Below are 23,699 nucleotides of genomic sequence, written 5' to 3' on the forward strand. Positions count from 1 at the left end.
GAAGAGGGCAAGTAAAGGGTTAAGATTAGCTAGTTTCATGATTAACCGGGCTGGAGTTGCACAAACACAGATGCAGCTGCCAGCACACAAGGGGAAGATATGTGCAGGGTGAAGATTTCTGATAAACCACAAGGTGCTGTCTGTGCATGGTCACAGGAACAAAGGCGATATGAATTTTTAATACAGAATGTGATGTGTTAATTGCTCGAGCGTAATATGGTCTGCTGACATGTACTTTTGAGCTTCGGTTAAAGGCTGTGTAACCACTGCGAACGTGTCTTCATTATAATATGTTAATATAATCACTGTGTACGAGTGAGCTTTGATTAAACAATGTCAATTTCATCTCGTGAGTTAGCTTTGATTAAATAATGTCAATTTCATGTCAACCCGTGGTTGGTGTATGCTAATAATTGGATCTATCTGAACTGTATAATAATGATGGAATGCAATTGATCGGGGAGTCGTACGGGATCACTAGATACATGTGACTCCCTTGCATATGCTTGAATACACCAGTGGAAAAAGAATCAAGTTTCCTCTGGTGATTGTGGGTGTGGAGGGTGAGTGAACTCCCACAACAGCCTCTTGGTTTTTTGGTAAGTAATTGTGTCTTTTACTGTGAAGACAGACACAAAATATTTAATAAAAGCAAAATACTGCGGATGCTGGAAATCTGAAATAAAAACAAGAAATGCTGGAAATACTCAGCAGGTCTGGCATCATCTGTGGAGAGAGAAGCAGAGTTAACATTTCAGAACTGTTCTGAAGAAGGGTCACTGACCTGAAACATTAACTCTGCTTCTGTCTCCACAGATGCTGCCAGACCTGCTGAGTATTTCCAGCATTTCTTGTTTTTATGACACAAAATATTTGTTGAACATCTCTGTCATTTCCTCATTCCCCATGGTAATTTCTCCTGTCTCTGCCTCTAAGGGACCAATGTTCACTTTAGCTACTCTCCTTCTTTATATATACTTGTAAAATCTCTTACAATCTGTTTTTATATTCCTGGCAAGTTTACTCTCATTCTATTTTTTTCCCTTTTTATCAACTTTTTGGTTGCCCTTTGCTGGTTTCTAAAATTCTCCCAATCCTCAGGTTTACAACTATTCTTTCCAACATTATAAGCCTCTTCTTTTAAACTAATACTACACTTAACTTCCCTAGTAAACTATGGAAGGATCTTTCTCACTGAGGATTTGTTTTTTAATGGAATGTATTTTTGCTTAACATTTTAAACAATTTCTTTGAACATTTCCCACAGTTTATTTACCACCATATCTTTTAGTCTATTTGCCCAATCAATCTTAGTCAGCTCTCCTCTCATACCTAGGTAATTGGCTTTGTTTAAGTTTAAGATTCTCCTTTGGGATTGGAGTATGTCACTTTCAAACTTAACATGGAATTCAATTGTATTTCTGTGTGTGGCCTGTTTGATGCATTGTGCAGACCCTTTAAGCTTTCCCGCGGCTGTGCCTTGACACATCTTAAAGGGAGCGCTTCTTGTGTGGGGCCTGTTTTCCCCCTGCACAGTAACTTCTGGACTGCTGTGTGGCTGTGCACACATGCAGTTTGGAGAGAAGTTTGGTTACAACAGGGAGTAAGACAGCGAGAAAGTAAAGAATCGAGTGAAGGGGAAATTGAGAGAAGCAAAGAGAGAAAAGCTGAAGATAGAAAGAAATGGTACAAAAACAAGAAAAGAGTGAATAAAAGTCAGAAAAAAACAGAAAGGGAGAGAGCAGAGATTGAGAAACAATGTGAAAGCAGGCAATGCATCGTAAATTTAATTAAAAGGACCCCTGTGAGGTACTCATGCTGTGCTGCAGGATTAGTTGTTTTCTAACAATCTTCTTCTCTTTTGGCCTCTGTCTCGAGAAACAATGGGTAAGCGCCTGGAGGTGGTCAGTGGTTTGTGAAGCAGTGCCTGGAGTGGCTATAAAGGCCAATTTGAGAGTGACGGACTCTTCCACAGGTGCTGCAGATAAAATTGGTTGTCGGGGCTGTTACACAGTTGGCTCTCCTCTTGCACTTCTGTCTTTTTTACTGCCAACTGCTAAGTCTCTTCGACTCGTCACACTTTAGCCCCGCCTTTATGGCTGTCCGCCAGCTCTGGCGATCGCTGGCAACTGACTTCCACGACTTGTGATCAATGTCACAGGACTTCATGTCGCGTTTGCAGACATCTTTAAAGCGGAGACATGGACGGCCGGTGGGTCTGATACCAGTGACTAGCTCACTGTACAATGTGTCCTTGGGGATCCTGCCATCTTCCATGCGGCTCACATGGCCAAGCCATCTCAAGCGCCGTTGGCTCAGTAGGGTGTACATGCTGAGGATGTTGGCTGCCTCGAGGACTTCTGCGTTGGAGATACCACCTGATGCCAAGGATTCTCTGGAGGCAGCGAAGATGGAATGAGTAGAGACGTCGCTCTTGGCTGACATACGTTGTCCAGGCCTCGCTGCCGTAGAGCAAGTAACTGAGGACACAGGCTTGAAACACTCAGACTTTTCTGTTCCGTGTCAGTGCGCCATTTTCCCATACTCTCTTGGCCAGTCTGGACATAGCAGCGGACGCCTTTCCCATACGCTTGTTGATTTGTGCATCGAGAGACAGGTTACTGGTGATAGTTGAGCCTGGGTAGGTGAACTCTTGAACCACTTCCAGAGCGTGGTCGCCGATATTGATGGATGGAGCATTTCTGACGTCCTGTCCCATGATGTTCGTTTTCTTGAGGCTGATGGTTAGGCCAAATGCGTTGCAGGCAGCCGCAATCTTGTCGATGAGTCTCTGCAGACACTCAGAGACTTAATGCAGCATCGTCAGCAAAGAGGAGTTCCCTGATGAGGACCTTCTGTACTTTGGTCTTCGCTCTTAGATGGGAAAGGTTGAACAACCTGCCACCTGATCTTGTGTGGAGGAAAGTTCCTTCTTCTGAAGGCTTGAATGCATGTGAGAACAGCAGGGAGAAGAAGATCCCAAACAGTGTAGGTGCGAGAACACAGCCCTGTTTCACACCACTCAGGATAGGAAAGAGGTCTGATGAGGTGCCGCTATGCTGAATTGTGCCTTTCATGTTGTCATGGAATGAGGTGATGATACTTAGTAGCTTTGGTGGACATCCGATCTTTGCTAGTAGTCTGAAGAGACCACGTCTGCTGACGAGGTCAAAGGCTTTGGTGAGATCAATGAAAGCAACATAGAGGGGCATCTGTTGTTCACGGCATTTCTCCTGTAGTTGGCGAAGGGAGAACAGCATGTCAATGGTGGATCTCTCTGCCCGAAAGCCACACTGTGCCACAGGGTAGATACGCTCAGCCAGCTTCTAGAGACTGCTTAGAATGACTCAAGCGAAGACTTTCCCCACTATGCTGAGCAGTGAGATTCCACGGTAGTTGTTGCAGTCACCGCGGTCACCCTTGTTCTTATAGAGGATGATGATATTGGCATCGCACATGTCCTGTGCTACTGCTCCCTCATCCCAGCACAGGCAAAGCAGTTCGTGGAGTGCTGAGAGTATAGCAGGCTTGGCACTCTTGATTATTTCATGGGTAATGCCGTCCTTCCCAAGGGCTTTTCCACTGGCTAGAGAATCAAAGGCATCACTGAGTTCCGATTTTGTTGGCTGTTCGTCCAGCTCATCCATGACTGGCAGAGACTGGGCTGCACTGAGGTCTCAGTGACAACATTTTCCCTGGAGTACAGTTCTCGGTAGTCCTCCACCCAGCGATCCATTTGCTTGTGTTGGTCAGTGATCGTGTCCCCTGATTTAGATTTGAGGGGGGCGATCTTCTTGATGGTTGGCCCAAAAGCTCTCTTAATGCCATCATACATTCCTCTAATGTTTCCGGTGTTGGAGGCCAGCTGAATACAACTGCATAGGTGTTGCCAGTAGTCATTTGCACAGTACCTGGCTGTTCTTTGTGCAGCGCTTCTGGCTACTTTAAGTGCTACGGATGTTAACTCGCTGGGGGCTTTCTTGTAGTTCAACAGTGCAATGCGCTTAGCGGCTATGACAGATTCCAGCTCATCAAAGTGAGATTGAAACCAGTCTGCATTCTGCTTCACATGTTTGCCATAGGTAGTCATTGCTGTGTCATAGATGGCGTCTTTGATGTGGGCCCACTTGGTCACTGCATCCCTGTAGGAGTGTTTTGAAGGGCTTTTTAAAGTGAATTTAGAAACTTATGTAACAACTGTGGATAAGAAATTCTGGTAGTGTTGATGTGCGGGCGGCCCTTCTGCTTGGAGTGATGCAGTTTGTTTGGTTTGAGTCTAACCTTGCTGCACACCAGGGAGTGGTCGGTGTTCCAGTCTGCAGTGTGGAAGCTGCGTGTGATTTGAACGCTGTTTAAAGAGGCTTGCCTTGTGACGATGAGGTCCAGCTGGTGCCAGCGACGTGATCTTGGGTGTCTCCAAGAAACCTGGTGACAGGGTTTAGTATGAAAGAACGAGTTGGTGATGCAGAGGTTGTGATAGGTACACAACTCCAGCAGTCTCTGTCCATTCTCATTCATCCTTCCAATGCCATAGCGCCCAAGGCAGGAGGGCTATGAGTCATGGTCGGCCTCAACCCTGGCGTTAAAGTCCACCAGCAGGAACAAATGTTCAGTATTGGGAATGCTACTAATGATATTATGGAGTTTCTCATAGAACTTTTCTTTAACTTCAGGTGGGGGGCAGAGTGTTGGAGCATAGATGCTGAGTAGGTGTACTGGACCAGAGGCAGTGAGCAGTCGGATGGACAGTATGCGTTCTGAGCCATTTGAAGGTGGCTCTATCATGCTGAGCAAAGAGTTTCTGATGGCGAAGCCCACTCCATGCTGTCTTGGTTTTCTAACAATAGATGTATTATATTATGTAACGTCCCATGTCATATTAAGTTACAATATAGTCCATCTCCCCTTGTGTTACTTGTGGGGTAGGGAGATCGGGGATAGTGTGGAAGGAGACTGAGGGAGAAAGATCGGTGGGGGCGTGAGTTTGTGGGGAGGTTGGAATCTTGGGTCCACGGGGTGTGGGGCAAAAAGATCGTAGGGGGAGGGAGAGCTGGGTGGACGGGAGATCAGGGTCGCGGGGAAAGAGATCAGGGTAGGGAAATTGGGGAGAATGAGTTTGGAAGGAGGGAGATGGGGGGCAGGGAGATCGGGGCAGGGCGATCGGGGCAGGGCGATCGGGGCAGGGCGATCGGGGGAGGGCGATCGGGGGAGGGCGATCGGGGGTTGGGAGGCCAGGAGTAGCTATGATCAAGAGGGTCTTTTAAGTTGGGTTTAGGAGAAGCATTGCTGCTCCGGGACCTCCACATTCAAAGGGAAGTAGCTAACCTTTTTGGTGCAGGTGTTCTGGAGCATTGATGGCTCAGGCCAAAACAATTTTTCAGTGGGGATCTCACGCAGCTATTAGGTTCCTTCTTTAAATATGCAAAGGGACTAACACCTGCTTCAGACCTGGGCAAAGTAGCCCAACTTTTAGGCCAGAATGTTGCATATCCGTGTATGTAGATGCCACTATATTAGAAGCGACAATAAGTAGTAGATAAAAGCAGGAACTCGAAAAGGCACATGGACAGATTAAGGGAAAGAGAGGGTCAATGGGACTCACAGTGAACTGGCATGTACTCGATGGGCTGAATGGCCTCCTTCTGTGTTGTGATGACTCTATGCGCTGGACTTTGTGCTGGAGGCAGGGCTCCTGGCTCCGGGCCAAAAAGTCAGGGGGAACACCGCCTTTGTCTTTTTGTGCCCCCCCCACCCCCACCCTCCACTCCGAGCAACCCTCTGATCCTCTGACTGGTGGGGATCCTCTGTGGGCCACATATTTCCCATGAAGAAGGAACCCCCCACCCCCCAAGCCCACAGGGAGGGTGCCTCGTGTTGCAGGACATCCTCCCCATGCGGTGGAGGCATCCCCCTCCACTGTTAAGATCCCAGCGGCAGTGGGAAGAGACCCTTACTTAGCCATTAATAGACCACTTAAGGGCCTCAATTGGCCTCTGGGCAGGAAGGCCGTCATCGGCCTCTCCTTCACCCGGGAAGACTGCTTGGTGACTGACCCTCCACTCCCTCGTCCGCATTCCCCCCACCCCTGTCTCCGACTTTGCCTCATGGGACTACACAAAAACTCGGCCTCTGACTTTATAACACTAATTACAAAGAGCTTGTTGACAGGTACAAAAAGTGAGCAAAAGGACGAATGGAATGTTGGCCTTTTTTCAAGGGAACTGAAACACAAAGGGAAGGATATTATCCCTCACTTGTGCAAAGCCTTGGTCAGACTGTTTTCAGTTTTGGGCACTGCATCTTTAGAGGATATAGTGAGTTTGGATGGGTTACAGTACAGATTCACCATGCTTAGATGGTTTCATTAGGAAGTCACCTTTGCATAAATTTGACTTGTATTTGCTTGGTTTGTGCTCCCTTGAAGACAGATCTGATTGATGGGGTTTAACATTTAAAAGGATTTGGGAGGGTAGATATGGAGAAACTATTTCTTCTGGTGAGGGATTCAAGAACAAGGAGACATAATCTTAAAATTAGAGCCAATCTATTCAGGAGTGAAAGGTTAGCAGATATACGGAATTCTCTTCCCACAAAAGGCTGTGAATGCTGAGACAATTGGAGCTTTTATGACTGAGGTAGTTAGACTTTAGTTAGGTAAAGGGAGCAATGGTGAAAAAATGGAGTTGAGGCTAAGATCTAAATGAATGACATTCAGCGGGCTCAAGGGTTTTCCAATGACACCTACTGTTAAAGTGCTACAAAAGCAAGAGTAACTCAGTGGATAAAGATTGCAATACAATGCTTAGTTTCTCACCAATCTTTTTAAAACCATTTCCTGATGCTGAAATAACAATGTCATTGGATGTGCTTTTTAGGCAAATACAGGCTTGTATCTCATACATACGATGGAACCGCATAACCTGGACTAAAGAACCAGTGAAAGTTTGATGTCATTATTCTCAAATTCAGACAACTTCTGGCTACAACACTCAAACCCAGCATTTCAGAGGTAGAGGGGTGACTTCTCAGCTGTGTCACCTCAAATAATTTTCACAATTTCAGAACAAAGCAAAACTGTGAGAGTTTTATTAGCTAGACATCTGGGTTGGAACAATCACTACAGGTAACAGTTTGGTCATTTTTCAAACTGACAATAGCTTACTGACAAGTGGCTGCAGGCAAGTCTTTATTTGACCTTTCATAGGTCGAGAACAGTTGCAAGTGCAACAGAGCTGTAAGAGTGAGCAAATGGACAGCCAGATTGTTTCTTTAATCTGGGCAAGCATTGCACCTTCTCACTCTTCTTCCACAATACAAATGGCTGCATAGAGTGACTCTACAAATTGGTTAATTGCTTTGTCAATCACACTTGGAGCCCACACTGCTGTAAGAGTCTGGGACTGATTTTAGTCACATGATTTGTATTATGTAAGCCATCCTCCACTCACTGCATTTTGCTGGAGAAATAATTCTGCTGTACTTGGGAAACTCTATTTGCTGCAGTTTCAGTCATGAGTGATTTAAAACCACACATCCCACTCCACCTCCAACTCACTGGCCAACTCAGCAGTGTCAAAACTCACTCCCAGTATAAATAGCTTGGTCCTAAGTGACTTCTTCTTATGTTGCTACACCTCCTCTCGCCTCTTACCCATGCAGGCTCTGGCTCGAGAAAAAGTTGGGTGTAACATTGTAGAAGGATTCGCAGGCTAAACAAAGCCTGACAGGGAATGTGACGTGAAGGCTCCTTCTATGGCCCCCGCTAAGTGACAGTATAAGACAAGAACTCAGAGGGTAGAAACCAGTTGCCTGTTATATGCCCTCACCCGATGTTTGGTTCTACTGAAGTCAAAGAATTGAATTATCAAGTGGGGTAAATAACAGGCGGCTTATGTGATGCCACGCATAATATGCTACCATCCAAGATGAATTTCTACCCCAGATGTGACTAATAGAAGCTAGATCTATCCATTCACTGATCAAAAATAACCCATATCTTGACTATCACAATCGAACAATTACTGGGGATATTAAAAGTTTCCTGGGCTAAAGCCAGGAGTTGAAGTCCTGATACAATTTAATGCTGTAAAGGCTTGAAACAGAGAAAAGGGTGTTCATAACCATGGACACAGGCAGCAGGAAAGTCCTTTCAGCTTGCCATTTACAGAAACCAATTTAAATTTAATTGAGCTAAAATTTTGTACAAAATTGGAGGGTTAGTGCCATCAGAAACTCATTGTGTTGGTTGATGCTCTGGCACAAGGGGGAGCTGGCACTGTGAGTCCAGTGCTACTGTATAATTAAACATGCTTTGAGCAGGAAGTGTGACTACATGGGGGAGGGTGCAGGGTGAAGAAAGCATGGGGGCTTGCAAGTTATTAAAGGCTCCCAATGCAATTTAAAGCAAATGTGGCTCATTGAAGGGAAATTTGGAGGGCAAATATTTGTAGACTGGAATAAAACGTCTCTGCAGTGAGTAAAGGGGTGGTTGGCAATGAACAGTGAATTAGGGCAACAAAAGTTGGGAGGCAGGACACAAGAGGTGCACTTGCACTGTGTGTGGGTGAGAGAATCAGGGCTGTCACTGACCTGCATGCCCAGCAAACTCAGCATTGCAGAACTGATCGAACGTGATTGCCAAAAACAACAGTAGAAAAATCCTGGAACACCCAACTAACAAAATACAAAACTTCAATCAGTAGTGACCCTGCTTATTGGGCTTTGGCCACTTTGACACCATTCTAGCCACAGTGTGAAGGGACAAGCTTACTAAGCACTCTGTTGCCAATCCCTAGTTACACTGTCTGGCTCTAATCTTTATGGCTTTGTTCCCACAGATTTTATAGCTGGAAATATAATTTTGCAATTCTAACATATAATATAGTACAAGTCAATTCAGCCATTCCAAGGCCATGGAGATTAAAGCAGCCTCACTGATTGGGAACCGTTACAATGTAATGAGGGGCAGGCACAAGGTACATCTTCCCATCAATGGTTTAAATATTCTATGAACTTTTGCAGGAAGGTCACACTGTTTTTACAAACAGGACAATAGTTAAAAAAATGTGGCAAGAAACATATTGTTAGCACTGGAGATGGACTAAATGACTGAATGGCAATTGATTTGAGTGGCAGATTAAGAGATGGATTTGGTATCAACAACTGACTGATGTGCATGGTAGATTGGGTTGTGAAAGCCTGAAGATTGTAGGGGGTTGGAAAGATTGAGGAAGGTAAAGACTTGCTTGTGTCTAAGGGTCTGAAAAGGAATTGGGTCAATAACACAGTTTGGGGCAGCCAAAGTATTGCAGTGTATTGGGCAGGGGCTTTAACAGGCACAGAGGCCTGAGGCCTATTGAATCCCACAAGCACTGTCAGAGTTACTGATGGAAAAAGAAGTGCTTGGCACAAGAAGGAAAACCAAATTGCTTATAGGCAGCTTTAGCAAGGTAGGAGATGTGGGAGTTATGCTTGAGGTTAGAGGGGCAGTGAGATCAAAAATGTTCTTAGCTAATAAAAATGCAGAGATCAAAGGTAAGAAACATTAGCTGTTTATTAGATGTTCGAGAGACATGAAACTAGGACACTCCAGAAAATGGCACAGAAAGGGCAAGAGAGGGTAAAAATTGCCAGAGATCAGTCCCTCTCTTCCTTCAGCCTAGGCAAAAGATGCCAATGTACTGAGATGCCTCAGGTGCTTTTTCAAGGGCTGTGAGGATCTACTCCTAGTCTGCCACTTGTCTTTAATTGTCTGCATCCATTTCTATTTCCCAGAGTATCCATCCTAAAGCAGAAGACAAGTAAACAGGAATGAGGAGCACCTACATGCAAACTTGCACTAATGTGTTCCCCACATCCATTCAAACCTACACTGGGAACTGGGAACTGGGAACAAAGATATAAATGAGGAATAATCCTAGACATTTGAGTGTTGTACTGGAGAGATCTGCATCTTAACCGGTCAGAATTGACTTAAGCCAATGCACGAAAATCAGCCACAATGTGTCTTTCAGGAATCATACAAACATACATACGACTTAGGAGCAAGAGGAGGCCATTCAGCCCCTCAAACCTGCTCTGCTATTTGATAAGATCATGGCTGATCTGAATATGGCTTCAACTCCACTTTCCTCTCTGTCCCCTGTAACACTTGACTCCCTTGTCTAAGAAGAATCTATCGAACTTAGTCTTGAATATATTCAGTGACCCTGCCTCTACTGCTCTCTGAGGAAGTGAATTCCACAGACTAATGACTTTGAGAGAAAAAAAAATTCTCCTCATCTCCATCTTAAATGGGAGACCCCTTATTTTTAAACTCTGTCCTAGTTCCAGTCTCACCCATAATTGGAAACATCCTTCCAGCATCCACCCTGTCAAGTCCCCTCAGGATCTTATATGTTTCAATAAGATCACCTCTTATTCTTCTAAACTCCAATGGGTACAAGCCCAACCTGCTCAACCTTTCCTCATAAGTCCTTCATCCCAGGAATCAGTCAAGTGAGCCTTTTCTGAACTGCTTCTAATGCAATTATATCCTTTCTTAAGTAAGGAGACCAAAACTGCACACAGTACTCCAGATGTGGTCTCATTCAGGCCCTGTACAGCTGTACCAAAACTTCCCTACTTTTATACTTGATTCCCCTTGCAATAAACAACAACATGCCATTTGCCTACCTAATTACTGGCTCTACCTGCATAATAACCAGGACACCAAGATCCCTCTGTACCACAGAGCCCGGCAATCTCTCTCCATTTAAATAACATGCTGCTTGTCTATTCTTCCTGCCAAAGTGGACAAGTTCACATTTTCACACATTACGCTCCATCTGCCAAATTTTTGCTCACTCACTTAACCCATCTACATCCCCTTGTAGACTCTTTATGTCCTCTTGACAACTTACCTTCCTACCTATCTTTGTGTGTTCTGCCAATTTAACAACCATACATTCTGTTCCTTCAGCTTTTCAAGGAGATCATAACTGATTCAGCCATTGACCAGTGAGGTGACTCTAAGAACAATAAGGCGTTTGATACAGAAGAAATTTGAATAGAATGATCAACAAGTTAGAGAATAGGTTTGGATGATGCACGGAGAATGTGTTTGATTATGAAAATGGAGCCGATAAACTGGACACAGAGTGGTAAATGTAAAAGACCAGGGAAAGATTGGTGTGTGTGATATGTTGGTGACAGATTGATAAATGTGATTGATTCAATGGTGTTTGTTCTTTGTAAGTTGCCCACAAGAAGATCACGCTGCTCAATAATTTAAGTGAGGAGAAGGAGATACGAGCTGCGTGAAGGAACATGTACTCAGAAATACCAAGAGGATCCATCCCAGACTGGAAATTAAGGCAATGGCCATGAGAAGCACATTAATAGTTAAAAATCATAGTTTCATTTCTCACAGAGATTACATATAATTCACATGAATAGAAGATAGAACACTAAGAGATAAGAGCATTATGGGACATTATGCATGCTGATAACAACTTGTCACTTCAAAATACTTGATAAATAACTGCACTTGACTACTTAAATCTCCATTTCCCTTTTTAAATTTACTGGGGCTGATATTCCTGAACTTGCCCTTTGGGAACACTCAATTACTGGGCATATAGTTCAGGAGAGTGGGACAAAGACGTGTTTTACGGGGTATTTGTCCCCTTGAAGTTGCCTCCAAGATTACCAGGGTTTCCTTGGTGGGAGATGGAGGCTGTGGCAGGGGAGGGATGGAGGAGGCAGTGGTGTTGCTGTAAATGCAAGCTAAATGAATGAGATCGTACTGGCCCCCAAGCACATGTCCCTTATCTTTGGCCGAGTCTCCCGCGGGGGCAGCTGAAAGATACCTGAAGGCAGACTAAATATATGTTTCAGCCTTTCACCCTTCCAGGATGATGTTAGGGCCTTGAGACCTTGTGGCTACTGCTCTCCAAGAAGGCACTTAAACATCCTCTTTCTTGTGCTAGAACAGCAAATACCAGGGATAATTAAGAGTTAATTAACTATAGCCAGTACAGATCTGTAAAAGGGAGATCATGCTTGACTAATCTAATTGAATTTTTTGATGAAGTAACAGAGAAGGTTGATGAAGGGAATGCGGTGGATGCTGTTTATATGGATTTTAATAAAGCATCAATTCTGAGGGACAGGATAAACTGCCACTTAGATAGGCACGGATTAATCAGGGATAGTCAGCATGGATTTGTTAGGGGAAGGTCATGTCTTCCTAACTTAATTGAGTTTTTTGAGGAAGTAACAAGGAGGATTGAGGAGGATAGTGCAGTGGATGTGGTCTACATGGAATTTTATACAGGCATTTAACAAGGCCCCACATGGCAGACTGGTCAGAAAACTGAAAGCCCATGGGATATAGTGGAATGTGGCAGGTTGGATCCAGAATTGGGTCAGGGACAGGAAACAAAGGGTAGTAGTCGACTGATGTTCTTGTGAATGGAAAACTGTTTCCAGTGGCGTTCCGCAGGGCTCAGTGTTGGGTCCCTTGCTGTTTGTGGTATATATTATTGAGTTGGACTTAAATGTGGGAGGCATGATTGGAAAATTTGCTGATGACACAAAAATTGGCCGTGTAGGTGATAGTGAAGAGAGCAGCCGTAGGCTCCAGAATGATATCAATGGTTTGGTAGAGTGGATGGAAAAGAGGCAAATGGAATTCAATCCAGGGAAGTGTGAGGTAATGAATTTGGGGAGAGCAAATAAAGCGAGGGAATACACAATAAACAGGAAGATATTGAGAGGGGTAGAAGAAGTGAAAGACGATGGAGTGCATGTCCACAGGTCCCTGAAGGTGGCAGGACAGGTAGATAGAATGGTGAGCAAGGCATATGGAATGCGTTCCTTTATTGGCTGAGGTATAGAATACAAAATGCTGGAACTGTATAAAGCGCTGGTTAGGCCACAGCTGGAGTATTGTGTACAGTTCTGGTCACCACATTACAGAAAAGACATAATTGTTCTGGGGAAAGTACAGAGGAGATTTACCAGGGCTTGAAAGTTGCAGCTATGAGGAAAGATTGGATAGATTAGGGTTATTTTCCTTAGAACAGAGGAGGCTGAGGGGTGGCTGAATAGTTCCATGGGGAGCTGGCATGGACCCGATGGGCCGAATGGCCTCCTTCTGTGCCATAAATGACTCTACCTCCCTATGTTCCTGGGTGTGATCGCCAGAGGATGGAAGCCTAGACAGGGAAGGCCCTAGGTTTCCTTGGAATGCCTGGTGGAATACGTCTGCTCCTCCTGGCCCATAAGGAAACCTTTTGGAAAAAAATATTAACTTACCTTTTCGGTCCTCTTCTGTTGCTGGCGTCAGGGGTTGGTCACATTGAAAACATTTTAAAATGACATTTTCTCAATGAAGTCCACATCTGTCTGAATTGTGCCGATAAAAAAAATGAATGACATGAACTGAGTGGGGACAGGGCGGGTATCATGCTGCCTCAATTTTAACCCCACCTTCCCCCACCCCCCTCCCCAACATGCCTCCTCCTCCTTGTTGGCCACAAGGGTTTAAAATTGGGCCTGAAATAGAAAGGATAAGCTGCAAATGCTGCAAGTCTGAAATAAAAACTGGAAGAAGCTGGAAACGGTAGGCTAGTTAGTATCAATGAAGAGGAAAGACAGGTTGTGACCACCATAACTGGTCTCTTATCTCCTTCCAGAGCCTCATTGAACTGCTGTGCACTTCCAGCTTTCCTCTGCCTCTTACCTTCTAGCCTGACCTCAGGTTGACTGGCTCCACTTTGAACTGTCCCTCCCTCTGAGAATTACTGCATGATGAATCATTGATTATCAAGCAGTGAAATTCAGGTCCTAACAGACCCAAGTTAATCATTTAGACTTCATGCTAAGGTCTGCTGTGGAGATTATTTTACTGGAGGTGCAGCTCGAGCTTATCGATTGAAGAGACTCCAAGCAAGGCCACGGAACATAAAGAGGTTGTATTCTGAGGAGTTCAAATATTAAAGGGCAGCCCATAATTTTCCAGTTAAAATAAAAAATTGTGTTCGGTAAAGCAGGATAGTGTGAGCTCAGAATACAATCTGCAACATTCCCAAGGAGCTACACTTCACTTGCATCTACTGCATAGGAGCTGACAAGGACACACATTTTGCATGTGAATGTCACAATTATGACTCGGGAGTGGTATGCACTTCTGTGAGGATCTATCCAGGCCCAAAATCCTGGAACTGCTGGAAATATATCACTGCTCCTTCATCGTTGCTGGGTCAAAATCCTGCAATTCCCTATCTAACAGCACTTTGGGAGAACCATTATTACACAGACTGCAGTGGTTCAAGAAGGCAGCCTCCCACCACCTACTCAAGGGCAACTAGGGAAGGGCAATAAATGCTAATCTTGCCAAAAACATCCACATTCCAAGAATGAATACTGAAATGAATACAGCTTGGCATAGCAAAATACTATCTGAAATATCAGACGCCAAAACTGTGTATGTCTTTGCTGCGACACACATCTAACTTATCTAGATTGTGGCATCCATGTTTTCGGAGCACCATGATCTACTATGAATGGCCCTTTCCAAACTTCCAGGACCCACAATGTGCAAATGGGACAGTCCAGCCAATAAGGAAGACAGTCACAAATCGAAGGCTGTTGCCTGGGGCTTTGTGGGCCACATGTAGCTGATGGCCGTAGCTTGCAGACCTCTGCACAGTTGTTCACTTATCCCTGCAGTGAACGGTGTAGGAGCCGAGTCACAGGAATACACAGACACAAGGGGGCGGCAGAGGGGAGGATAAATTCAATAATGCCCATTTTTGGACCCAGGGATCAAGATGCACAATTACCCCAGTCCCGAAGAGGCAGACAGCACACAAACTTCATGTTGCCTGCTCATCTAACTGATTTCAGAGTGAGCCCAGCGGGGAATGCACTGCTGACTAGAGGCCTGCTTTAGGTTGGGAAAAAGAACTCGACCCGAACCGCAGCGGACCCGAACCCGACCCGGCCCGAGTCCCTCTGATTTTGCCCCGAGCCCAACCCGACCCAAACCCGCCCCAACTCTGCCCGACCCGACCATCCCTTTACTTACCTTCCTGACACCGAACCTGCAGGAAGCTGCAGCGTATGCGCGATGACATCATAGAGACGTCACTCGCTCACTGAGTAGACTCAGTTTCATCCTGGACTCCCAGCTCAGGTAAGTATTTTATTTTTAATACTTACCAGCAGAGCACTTACCGTGTGTGTCCGACCCGACCCGGACGCAGCCCAACCCAACCCGACAAGTCGTTGGGACCCGTCGGGTTCGGGTCGGGTAGCAGGCCTCTACTGCTGACTGGCTGCATACTTAGCAGGGGATTCAGCAGTGTGCACGGCTAGCATGATGTACAACTAGCCTGGACCTCTTAAACACAGCCTGCCCCTCTTAAAGGGGAGCTGCACTCCAACTGGAGCTGCTATAACTGTCTCTGGAAGAAAAAGCATAGCAAAAGGAGCAACAGGCAGAGAGAGGGCCTTAGGTTTTCTGATGCAATCAGGGAAGCATTAGTGATTGAGATGGAAAGGAGGAAAGATGCCATGCCACAGGGGACTAGGAGGCCCTCAAAATGCACCCTGGGAGCAGGTGACCAGGGAGATCAATTCCCGAAATTAGGCACCGAGGACCTGACGCAGTGCCACAAAGAAGTTCAATGATCTCACACGGGTAGTCAAGGTCAGAGAATGCATTTTCACATGACATCTCTAGCCATTGCTTTACAAACCTCTCACGTTGCTCAAAGCACCACAACCCCATCACTTACTCATCAGCAAGCAGGACTCCTGCCTAATATTCAGATACTCCATCTCACCCTCACACACACCTACCAATTCTGCCAGCCTCACACCCACCTCTCACAGCTTCCACATATCTCCAGCTATTCAGCTATAACAGGCATATCAGTCACAGTACAACACACTCACTGACATCTTCTGCTCTCATTTGCAGGACAACGTGGCCCATAACTACAGGGAGCAGCAGGGAACTGGCTGGGGCCCGGCATACCGACATAGACTGAGCCCATGGAGGAGATGGTGCTCAGTATTATGCTGCTGGCTGTGACTGAGGCAGTTGCAACAGGTGTTGCCGAGAACTTTCAGGATGATGGTATGTTCCTGCCTCATGACCCTCCTCAAATCCCACCTCACTCTCATCCTGCTATCCAGCATGAAGAGCCAGCTGCAGATGGTGTGGTCATAGGTCTGCTGCTTCCTACTCCACCCCCCAACCCCCTTATCTCACCCCAACTCTGCCATTCTGCATTTCTGCTTTCAGATTCCCAAGAACTGCTGCCTGACCAACCAGTGTAGCCTCACCACGAAGAAGAGATACACCAGACCTCTGATGAGGAAGCATTGCCACTTGATTGCAACCACCAGCTCAGATACTGACACTGCATGAAGAGTAGAGGCTATTACAGAGTCGCGATGAGCACGTGGTGAGTCACTGGGCATGAATGGGCTGCAGACAGGTCAGGGGGAAAGGATAGGTTGTGTGCCATTTCACTGGGAACTCAGATGAGGACCTCAATGGGGCAGCATACAGGAAACCACTGATGGGCATGCACACTGAGATGCTTGGTACATTGGCAGGCCTGCCAGACAGTCTCCTGTCACTGTCGAGGAATGTGAGGCAGACTGGCTTCAACTTGGCACAGGGCTTTGTGCAGAGCTTACAGCCCATCCTTTCCAGTGTGGAAATGATGGCTAACTCCGTCACTTGTGGACCCATCAGTGATGCAGCATCTGATTCCTGATGTCACAGCTCCCTGTGCAGCACAGGGGGATGCCACTGAGCGTTTCACTGCTGTAGTGGAAGCTCAGATGGGGGGGCCATGAGGTACGTGCTTGTTGCCACCCAAGTTCAGACTGCTGCCATTATGGCTGCTGGTACCAGTGCTCAAAGGGGTGTGTGGGCTCTCACAGCAGTCCACCAATCTGTTCTCCAATGGAGTACCAGGATTGTTGAGGCGCTGCCCGGGGACTTGCCACTGGCACTCTCTCTCAGATGACAGCATTCGTGCTCCCACTGCTGCCACTCCACCAGAGATGTTGCCTGTCAGCCAGACAGCCCAGACCGCTGCTGCCCATGCTGAGGTGGTGCAGTCCGAAGACCGGCCCACAAGGCCCAGAGCTCGAGGGAGTCCTGCAAGGCCATCAGCAGTCTCCCCCAAGAAAAGTCAGCAGCCTTCCACCAGCCATGCTGCAGCCACTGGGGTAGCTCTATGAAGAAGCACTAGGACAGGCAGGCACACCCGCAAGACAGGCTGCTCCATTTCCAAATCATGCTGCAGCCCAAGAGTGACTGCAATTATTGTCCCTGTTACTGAAGCAGATGTTCTCCTGACAGACCAACAAACTTCTCTCACCTCCTTGTCAAGATCCAGCACCCCTCCCTTGAAACGGTTTGCAAAGCTCCTCCAATAACACAGAACACAGTACTTCCAATAATGCTGCACCAGCAAAAATAAGTCAAAAGCACCTCACCTGGAAGTTGGATGGTTATCCCTTTAAGTAATATTAGTGGGGCAGTCCCTTGGACAGCTGAATGCATATTCAGTTGGGAGTGATTAAGAGAGGCCATTGACTGGACCTACTCGACTAGACTTGACTGGTCCAAAATTACAGATTGTGCTCCAAATCAGAGGGAAAGCTTTCCATTGGTTGGATTCATACTGAGCAAAGGGAAGATGGTTGTGATTGTTGGAGGTCAATCATCTCAGTCCCAGGACAGCACTGCAGGAGTTCCTCAGGGTAGTGTACTAGGCCCAACCATCTTCAGCTGCTTCATCATAAGATCAGAAGTGGGGATGTTCGTTGATAATTGCACAGTGTTCAGTACCATTCATAAATCCTCAGATACTGAAGCAGTTTGTGCCCACTTGCAGAAGTACCTGGACAACATTCAGGCTTGGGCTGATATGCGGTGCAAATGGTACTTGCCACTTATGTGCCAAGGAATGACTATCTCCCACAGAAGGGTAAGTAACCATCTCCCCTTGACGTTCAATGGTATTACCATCACTGAATCCCCCCACCATCACCATCCTGGGGGTTAACATTGACCAGAAACTTAACTGGACCAGCCACATAAATACAGTGACTACAAGAGCAGGTCAGAGGCTGGGAATTCTGCAGCGAGTAACTCACCTCCTGACTCTCTAATGCCTGTCCACCATCTACAAGGTACAAGTCAGGAGTGTGATGTAATAATCTCCACTTGCCTGGATGAGTGCGGCTCCAACAACACTCAAGAAGCTCAACACCATCCAGGACAAAACAGCCCGCTTGACTGGCACCCCATCCACAATCTTAACCACTCACTCCCTGCACCACCGAAATACAGTGGCAGCAGTGTGTACCATCTAGAAGATTCACTGCAGCAACTCACCAAGCCTCCTTCGATAGCACCTTCCAAACCAGTGACCTCTACCACCTAGAAGGACAAGGGCAGCAAATGCATGGGAACACCACCACCTGCAAGTTCCCCTCCAAGTCACACGCCATCCTGACTTGGAAATATATCACCGTTCCTTCACTGTCGCTGGGTCAAAATCCTGGAATTCCCTTCCTCACAGCACCATGGGTGTATCTACTACACCAGATAGACTGCAGCAGTGTTAGAAGGCGGCTCACAACCACCTTCTCTGGTGCAATGAGGGATGGGCAACAAATACTGGCTTACATCCCATGAAAGAATTTAAAATAAATGTGCATTAGGGACTCTTTGATGTCACAATCTGCCCACTCAGCATGCTTCTGGTGTATGCACAGTATGCTCGCACTAACACCCTGTCAGTCACGGAGCGCCACGCGGGCTGCACCTGAAGAGCTGGAAGTGTTCCAGTTGGCATTTTTTGAGTTCGGGGCTTCCATAGTGCCAGGACCAGCAGCACTACAGAGCCGTATCTGTGTCAGGGTATATTCCTTTCGAAGACTTTCAATGTTAGCCTAATAATTCAGGTCACCCCAGATGGCTAAAGATCTACATTTTATTTTGGGGGCAGGATGGGTTACATGGGTGAGGGTGATTTTAATGGAGAGCGAGATTGGTGCAAGGATTGAGGCGAATGTGATTTTAACTCCTAGGCCTAATCTGCATTGGCCCAGTCAATCCCCCCACTGAAGCCAGCAGGAAGCGCTACTCAGCTGGCCAGCAGGCGGGAATTTGGGTGTCGTGAGTCCAATGCCAGGGACTCATAGGCACAGCCCCCGCAGTCAGGTAGGAGGAGATGGTCAGAAAGGGAGAGAAGCTTGGTGAAGGGAGGCCCCACGTTTCCTTGTGGAGTCTAGAGGAGCACTACTGCTGCCCCTGGCCCTCAAGGAAACAGAAAGAAATATTTAAGAAAAACTTACCTTTATGGGCCTCTTCTGTCCCTGCTCCTTTTCCTAACAAGTTTAGCCTGCCCCTGAAGTCATGAGGGTTTCCCCACGTAGGCAATTTGGGGTTAAAATCGCAGTCGGGACTCCATGATGTAATCGGAGGCTGCTTTACATTCTTAAAGTGGGGATCCCACTGTCTTCTGACAGATGTCCTGCTCGCCTGATAAAATGAGCAGGTTAATATTGGGATCCATGAAGGTCAGTGGGATCTAACTGTGTAATGTCTCATCATGGGGCATTTTAACAGCACCCACCCCACCCTGCTTGGTTTTTTTTTGATTTAACAGTTGCCACTCCCACCCCCACCCAACACCCCCACACAACCTGCGACCACCCCTCCAACCCTGGGATGTCCCAAGAAGAATCCATTGATACGAGCAGCTATTGCACCAGTGAAGGTTACAACTTCATCTGACTGTGACTACGACATCTTGCACTTCTATGAAGTGATTTTCTGTCTTAAATAATATTAACATTATTGTAAACTAAATTAATATAATCAGACATCCATTGACAGTTAAAATAATGTTGTACAAGCATCCATTTTGCAGTTAATGGGGGTCATTTTGACTTTGTGTCCTAGTGTAAAATGTGTGATAGTGAGTTGACAGCCTGTTTTCCCGTTTTATAGCTATCCCAGCTGAAGTCATTGTGAATAAAAATCAAGAGTGAGGCTGTCGACTCGCTCACTCCAGTTTCGCACAAAGTCAATATTTCCCTCAATCACTGTATGAAATAAACATTCAATAGACTCATCAGATCAGCTGATGTACACGTTGCACTTTTAAAAAATCATCAAAGCTCTCCACACACAAGTATATAGAAAACTCCCTTAGAAACTATAATGTACATGAAGGAACTGAACAAAAAGAGGTAATCATTGAGAACTGTCAGGGCTGACAAAAGCCACTAAGAATGTGGCTGCATTTTGCCTCCCTCGACACTCTCCCCTGCCTCCCACCTCCCCCTTGCTTACAAACAGCAAATGGCATTGACCTACCAAACATGCAGATAGTATGTGCAACATTCCTGTCCCTGGAGAGAAGTCCAAAGGTGCCCAGATAGGGGGAGACAACTAACTGCACCAGTCGCTCCAGCTGAATGTATTCTTCACTTGGGCCTTTAGGCTCATGAGCTCCCTGGCAAAAGAAGCATCAGCAAATGAACTGTTTAAAGTTGGTTTGAACTGTTGCTGTGAAGTGCACTGTATATTTTTAGGGTGACAATCACATGTATGAAGTTATTTTTCCTCCCTGGCACCGGTGTTGGATTTCTTTGTGCCAAGGAGGACCTATGTCCGAGGGGTTAGGTCTGGCTGCCAGTTCTCCACTGCTGCTGTGAAAATAAACAGCAGGAGCTGCTTGAATGGTTCAGGGTGGCTCATCCTTCCCTCCTGTGTGACAAAGCCCCAGCCTCAGTACTTCTCCACAGCAGGAGTGAGACAGGAGCCTCAGCGGGTACGGTGGAACAGTTGGATTGAACCCACAACCCAACATCCCTTCTATGCCACATTTCTCCTTTAAAGTGCCATGTCCCTTTAACAAATTGGAATTAAAGTGACATAAACTTCCAGAAAATGCAGACCTGCTCCAAGGCTTGAAATCAATAGTGTTAGCGACTAAATACAATTTGATAAAAATGCTTGCACATGATGTGGTTCAAAACATAGCTCTGTAAACATGAAGATTATATCAAGCTCCCATGAGACACCCAACGCATCCATGGTATGAATGGCTTCACTTTGTGATACGACTGAGAGACCTAGGGACCGATTTTTGAGATGCACCAGCTGATGTGATACTGAGACAGAAAGAACAGGAAGATCCCACGTTCAGTCTCTGCAATGTGGCAGGTTCAGCGGCACCATGCCAGGTTGGCAGAATATAAGCTTCACATGTCCCTAACTTTTAAAATAGCTATCGAGTCATTGCTTTTTCTCAAAAGACACCTGGGATCCTCTCCCGTCCAATAACTGCCCCTCCCTGGGACCCCCTCCAATAACTGCCCCTCCCTGGGACCTCCTCCAATAACTGCCCCTCCCTGGGACCCCCTCCAATAACTGCCCCTCCCTGGGACCCCCTCCAATAACTGCCCCTCCCTGATGCCCTCTTCAATAACTACTCCTCCCTGGGAACCCCTCCAATAACCGTCCCTCCCATGACCCTCTCAATAACTGCCCCTCCCTAGGACCCTGAACCAATAACTGCCTCTCCCTAGGACCCTGAACCAATAACTGCCCCTCCCTAGGACCCTGAACCAATAACTGCCCCTCCCTGGGACCCTCATCCAATAACTGCCCCTCCCTGGTACCCTCATCGAATAACCCCCTCCCTGGGACCCTCATCCAATAACTGCCCCTCTCTGTGACCCTGAGCCAATAACTGCCCCTCCCGAGGACCCTGAACCAATAAATGCCACCCCCCAGGGACCCTGAACCAATAACTGCCCCTCCCTGGGACCCTGAACCAATAACTGCCCCTCCCTGGGACCCTGAGCCAATAACTGCCCCTCCCTAGTATCCTGAACCAATAAATACCCCTCCTTGGGACCCTGAGTCAATAACTGCCCCTCCCTGGGATCCTCACCCAATAACTGCCCCTCCCTAGGACCCTCACCCAATAACTGCCCCTCCCTGGGACCCTCATCCAACAACTGCCCCTCCCTGGGACCCTGAACCAATAAATGCCCCTCCCTGGAACCCTCACCCAATAAGTGCCCCTCCCTAGGACCCTGAGTCAATAACTGCCCCTCCCTGGGACCCTGAGTCAATAACTGCCCCTCCCTGGGACCCTGAACCAATAACTGCCCCTCCCTGGGACCCTGCACCAATAACTGTCCCTCCCTGGGACCCTCATCGAATAACAGCCCCTCCCTGAGACCCTCATCCAATAACTACCCCTCCCTGGGACCCTCATCCAATAACTGCCCCTCCCTGGGACCCTCATCCAATAACTGCCCCTCCCTGGGACCCTCACCCAATAACTGCCCCTCCCTAGGACCCTGAGTCAATAACTGCCCCTCCCTGGGACCCTCACCCAATAACTGCCCCTCCCTAGAACCCTGAGTCAATAACTGCCCCTCCCTTGGACCCTCTCCAATAACTGCCCCTCCCTGGGGCCCTCTCCAATAACTGCCCCTCCCTGGGGCCCTCATCCAATAACTGCCCCTCCCTGGGGCCCTGAACCAATAACTGCCCCACCCTGGGACCCTGAACCAATAACTGCCCCTCCCTGGGACCCTGAACCAATAACTGCCCCACCCTGGGACCCTGAACCAATAACTGCCCCTCCCTAGGACCCTCATCCAATAACTGCCCATCGCTAGGACCCTCTCCAATAACTGCCACTCCCTGGGACTCTCATCCAATAACTGCCCCTCCCTGGGACCCTGAACCAATAACTGCCCCTCCCTGGGACCCTGAACCAATAACTGCCCCTCCCTAGTATCCTGAACCAATAACTGCCCCTCCCTGGGACCCTGAACCAATAACTGCCCCTCCCTGGGACCCTGAACCAATATCTGCCCCTCCCTGGGGCCCTCATCCAATAACTGCCCCTTCCTGGGACCCTGAGCCAATAACTGCCCCTTCCTTCGGACCCTGAACCAATAAATGCCCCTCCCTGGGACCCTCATCCAACAACTGCACTCCCTGGGACCCTGAACCAATAAATGCCCCTCCCTGGGACCCTGAACCAATAAATGCCCCTCCCTGGGACCCTGAACCAATAAATGCCCCTCCCTGGGACCCTGAGTCAATAACTGCCCCTCCCTGAGACACATCCAATAACTGCCCCTCCATGGGACCCTCATCCAATAACTGCCCCTCCCTGGGACCCTCACCCAATAAATGCCCCTCCCTAGGACCCTGACTCAACAACTGCCCCACCCTGGGACCCTGAGTCAATAACTGCCCCTCCCTGGGACCCTGAGTCAATAACTTCCCCTCCCTGGGACCCTGAGTGAATAACTGCCCCTCCCTTGGACCTTCACCCAATAACTGCCCCTCCCTTGGACCCTCTCCAATAACTGCCCCTCCCTGGGACCCTCTCCAATAACTGCCCCTCCCTTGGACCCTCTCCAATAACTGCCCCTCCCTTGGACCCTCTCCAATAACTGCCCCTCTCTTGGACCCTCTCCAATAACTGCCCCTCCCTGGGACCCTCATCCAATAAATGCCCCTCCCTAGGACCCTGAACCAATAACTGCCCCTCCCTGGGACCCTGAACCAATAACTGGCCCTCCCTAGGACCCTGAACCAATAACTGCCCCTCCCTGGGACCCTGAGTCAATAACTG

General features: G+C 47.4%; 1 protein-coding gene across 6 annotated transcripts in view; it reads right to left on the reverse strand.

Moving 5' to 3' along the window:
* Positions 1-23,699, reverse strand: part of LOC137376957 (proline-rich protein 5-like) — a 179,163-nt gene that overhangs the window by 20,255 nt on the left and 135,209 nt on the right. For 4 of the 6 annotated variants that reach the window (XM_068045952.1, XM_068045953.1, XM_068045956.1 and 1 more), the window contains one exon: positions 20,405-20,543. The exons of the other annotated variants lie outside the window; for them this stretch is intronic. In XM_068045952.1, coding sequence (XP_067902053.1) covers positions 20,405-20,543 — 139 coding nt within the window. The remainder of the gene's footprint in view (positions 1-20,404; positions 20,544-23,699) is intronic. 6 annotated transcript variants of the gene reach the window in all.

The sequence above is a fragment of the Heterodontus francisci genome, chromosome 14 (genome assembly GCF_036365525.1).
Source record: "Heterodontus francisci isolate sHetFra1 chromosome 14, sHetFra1.hap1, whole genome shotgun sequence".
NCBI lineage: Eukaryota > Metazoa > Chordata > Chondrichthyes > Heterodontiformes > Heterodontidae > Heterodontus > Heterodontus francisci.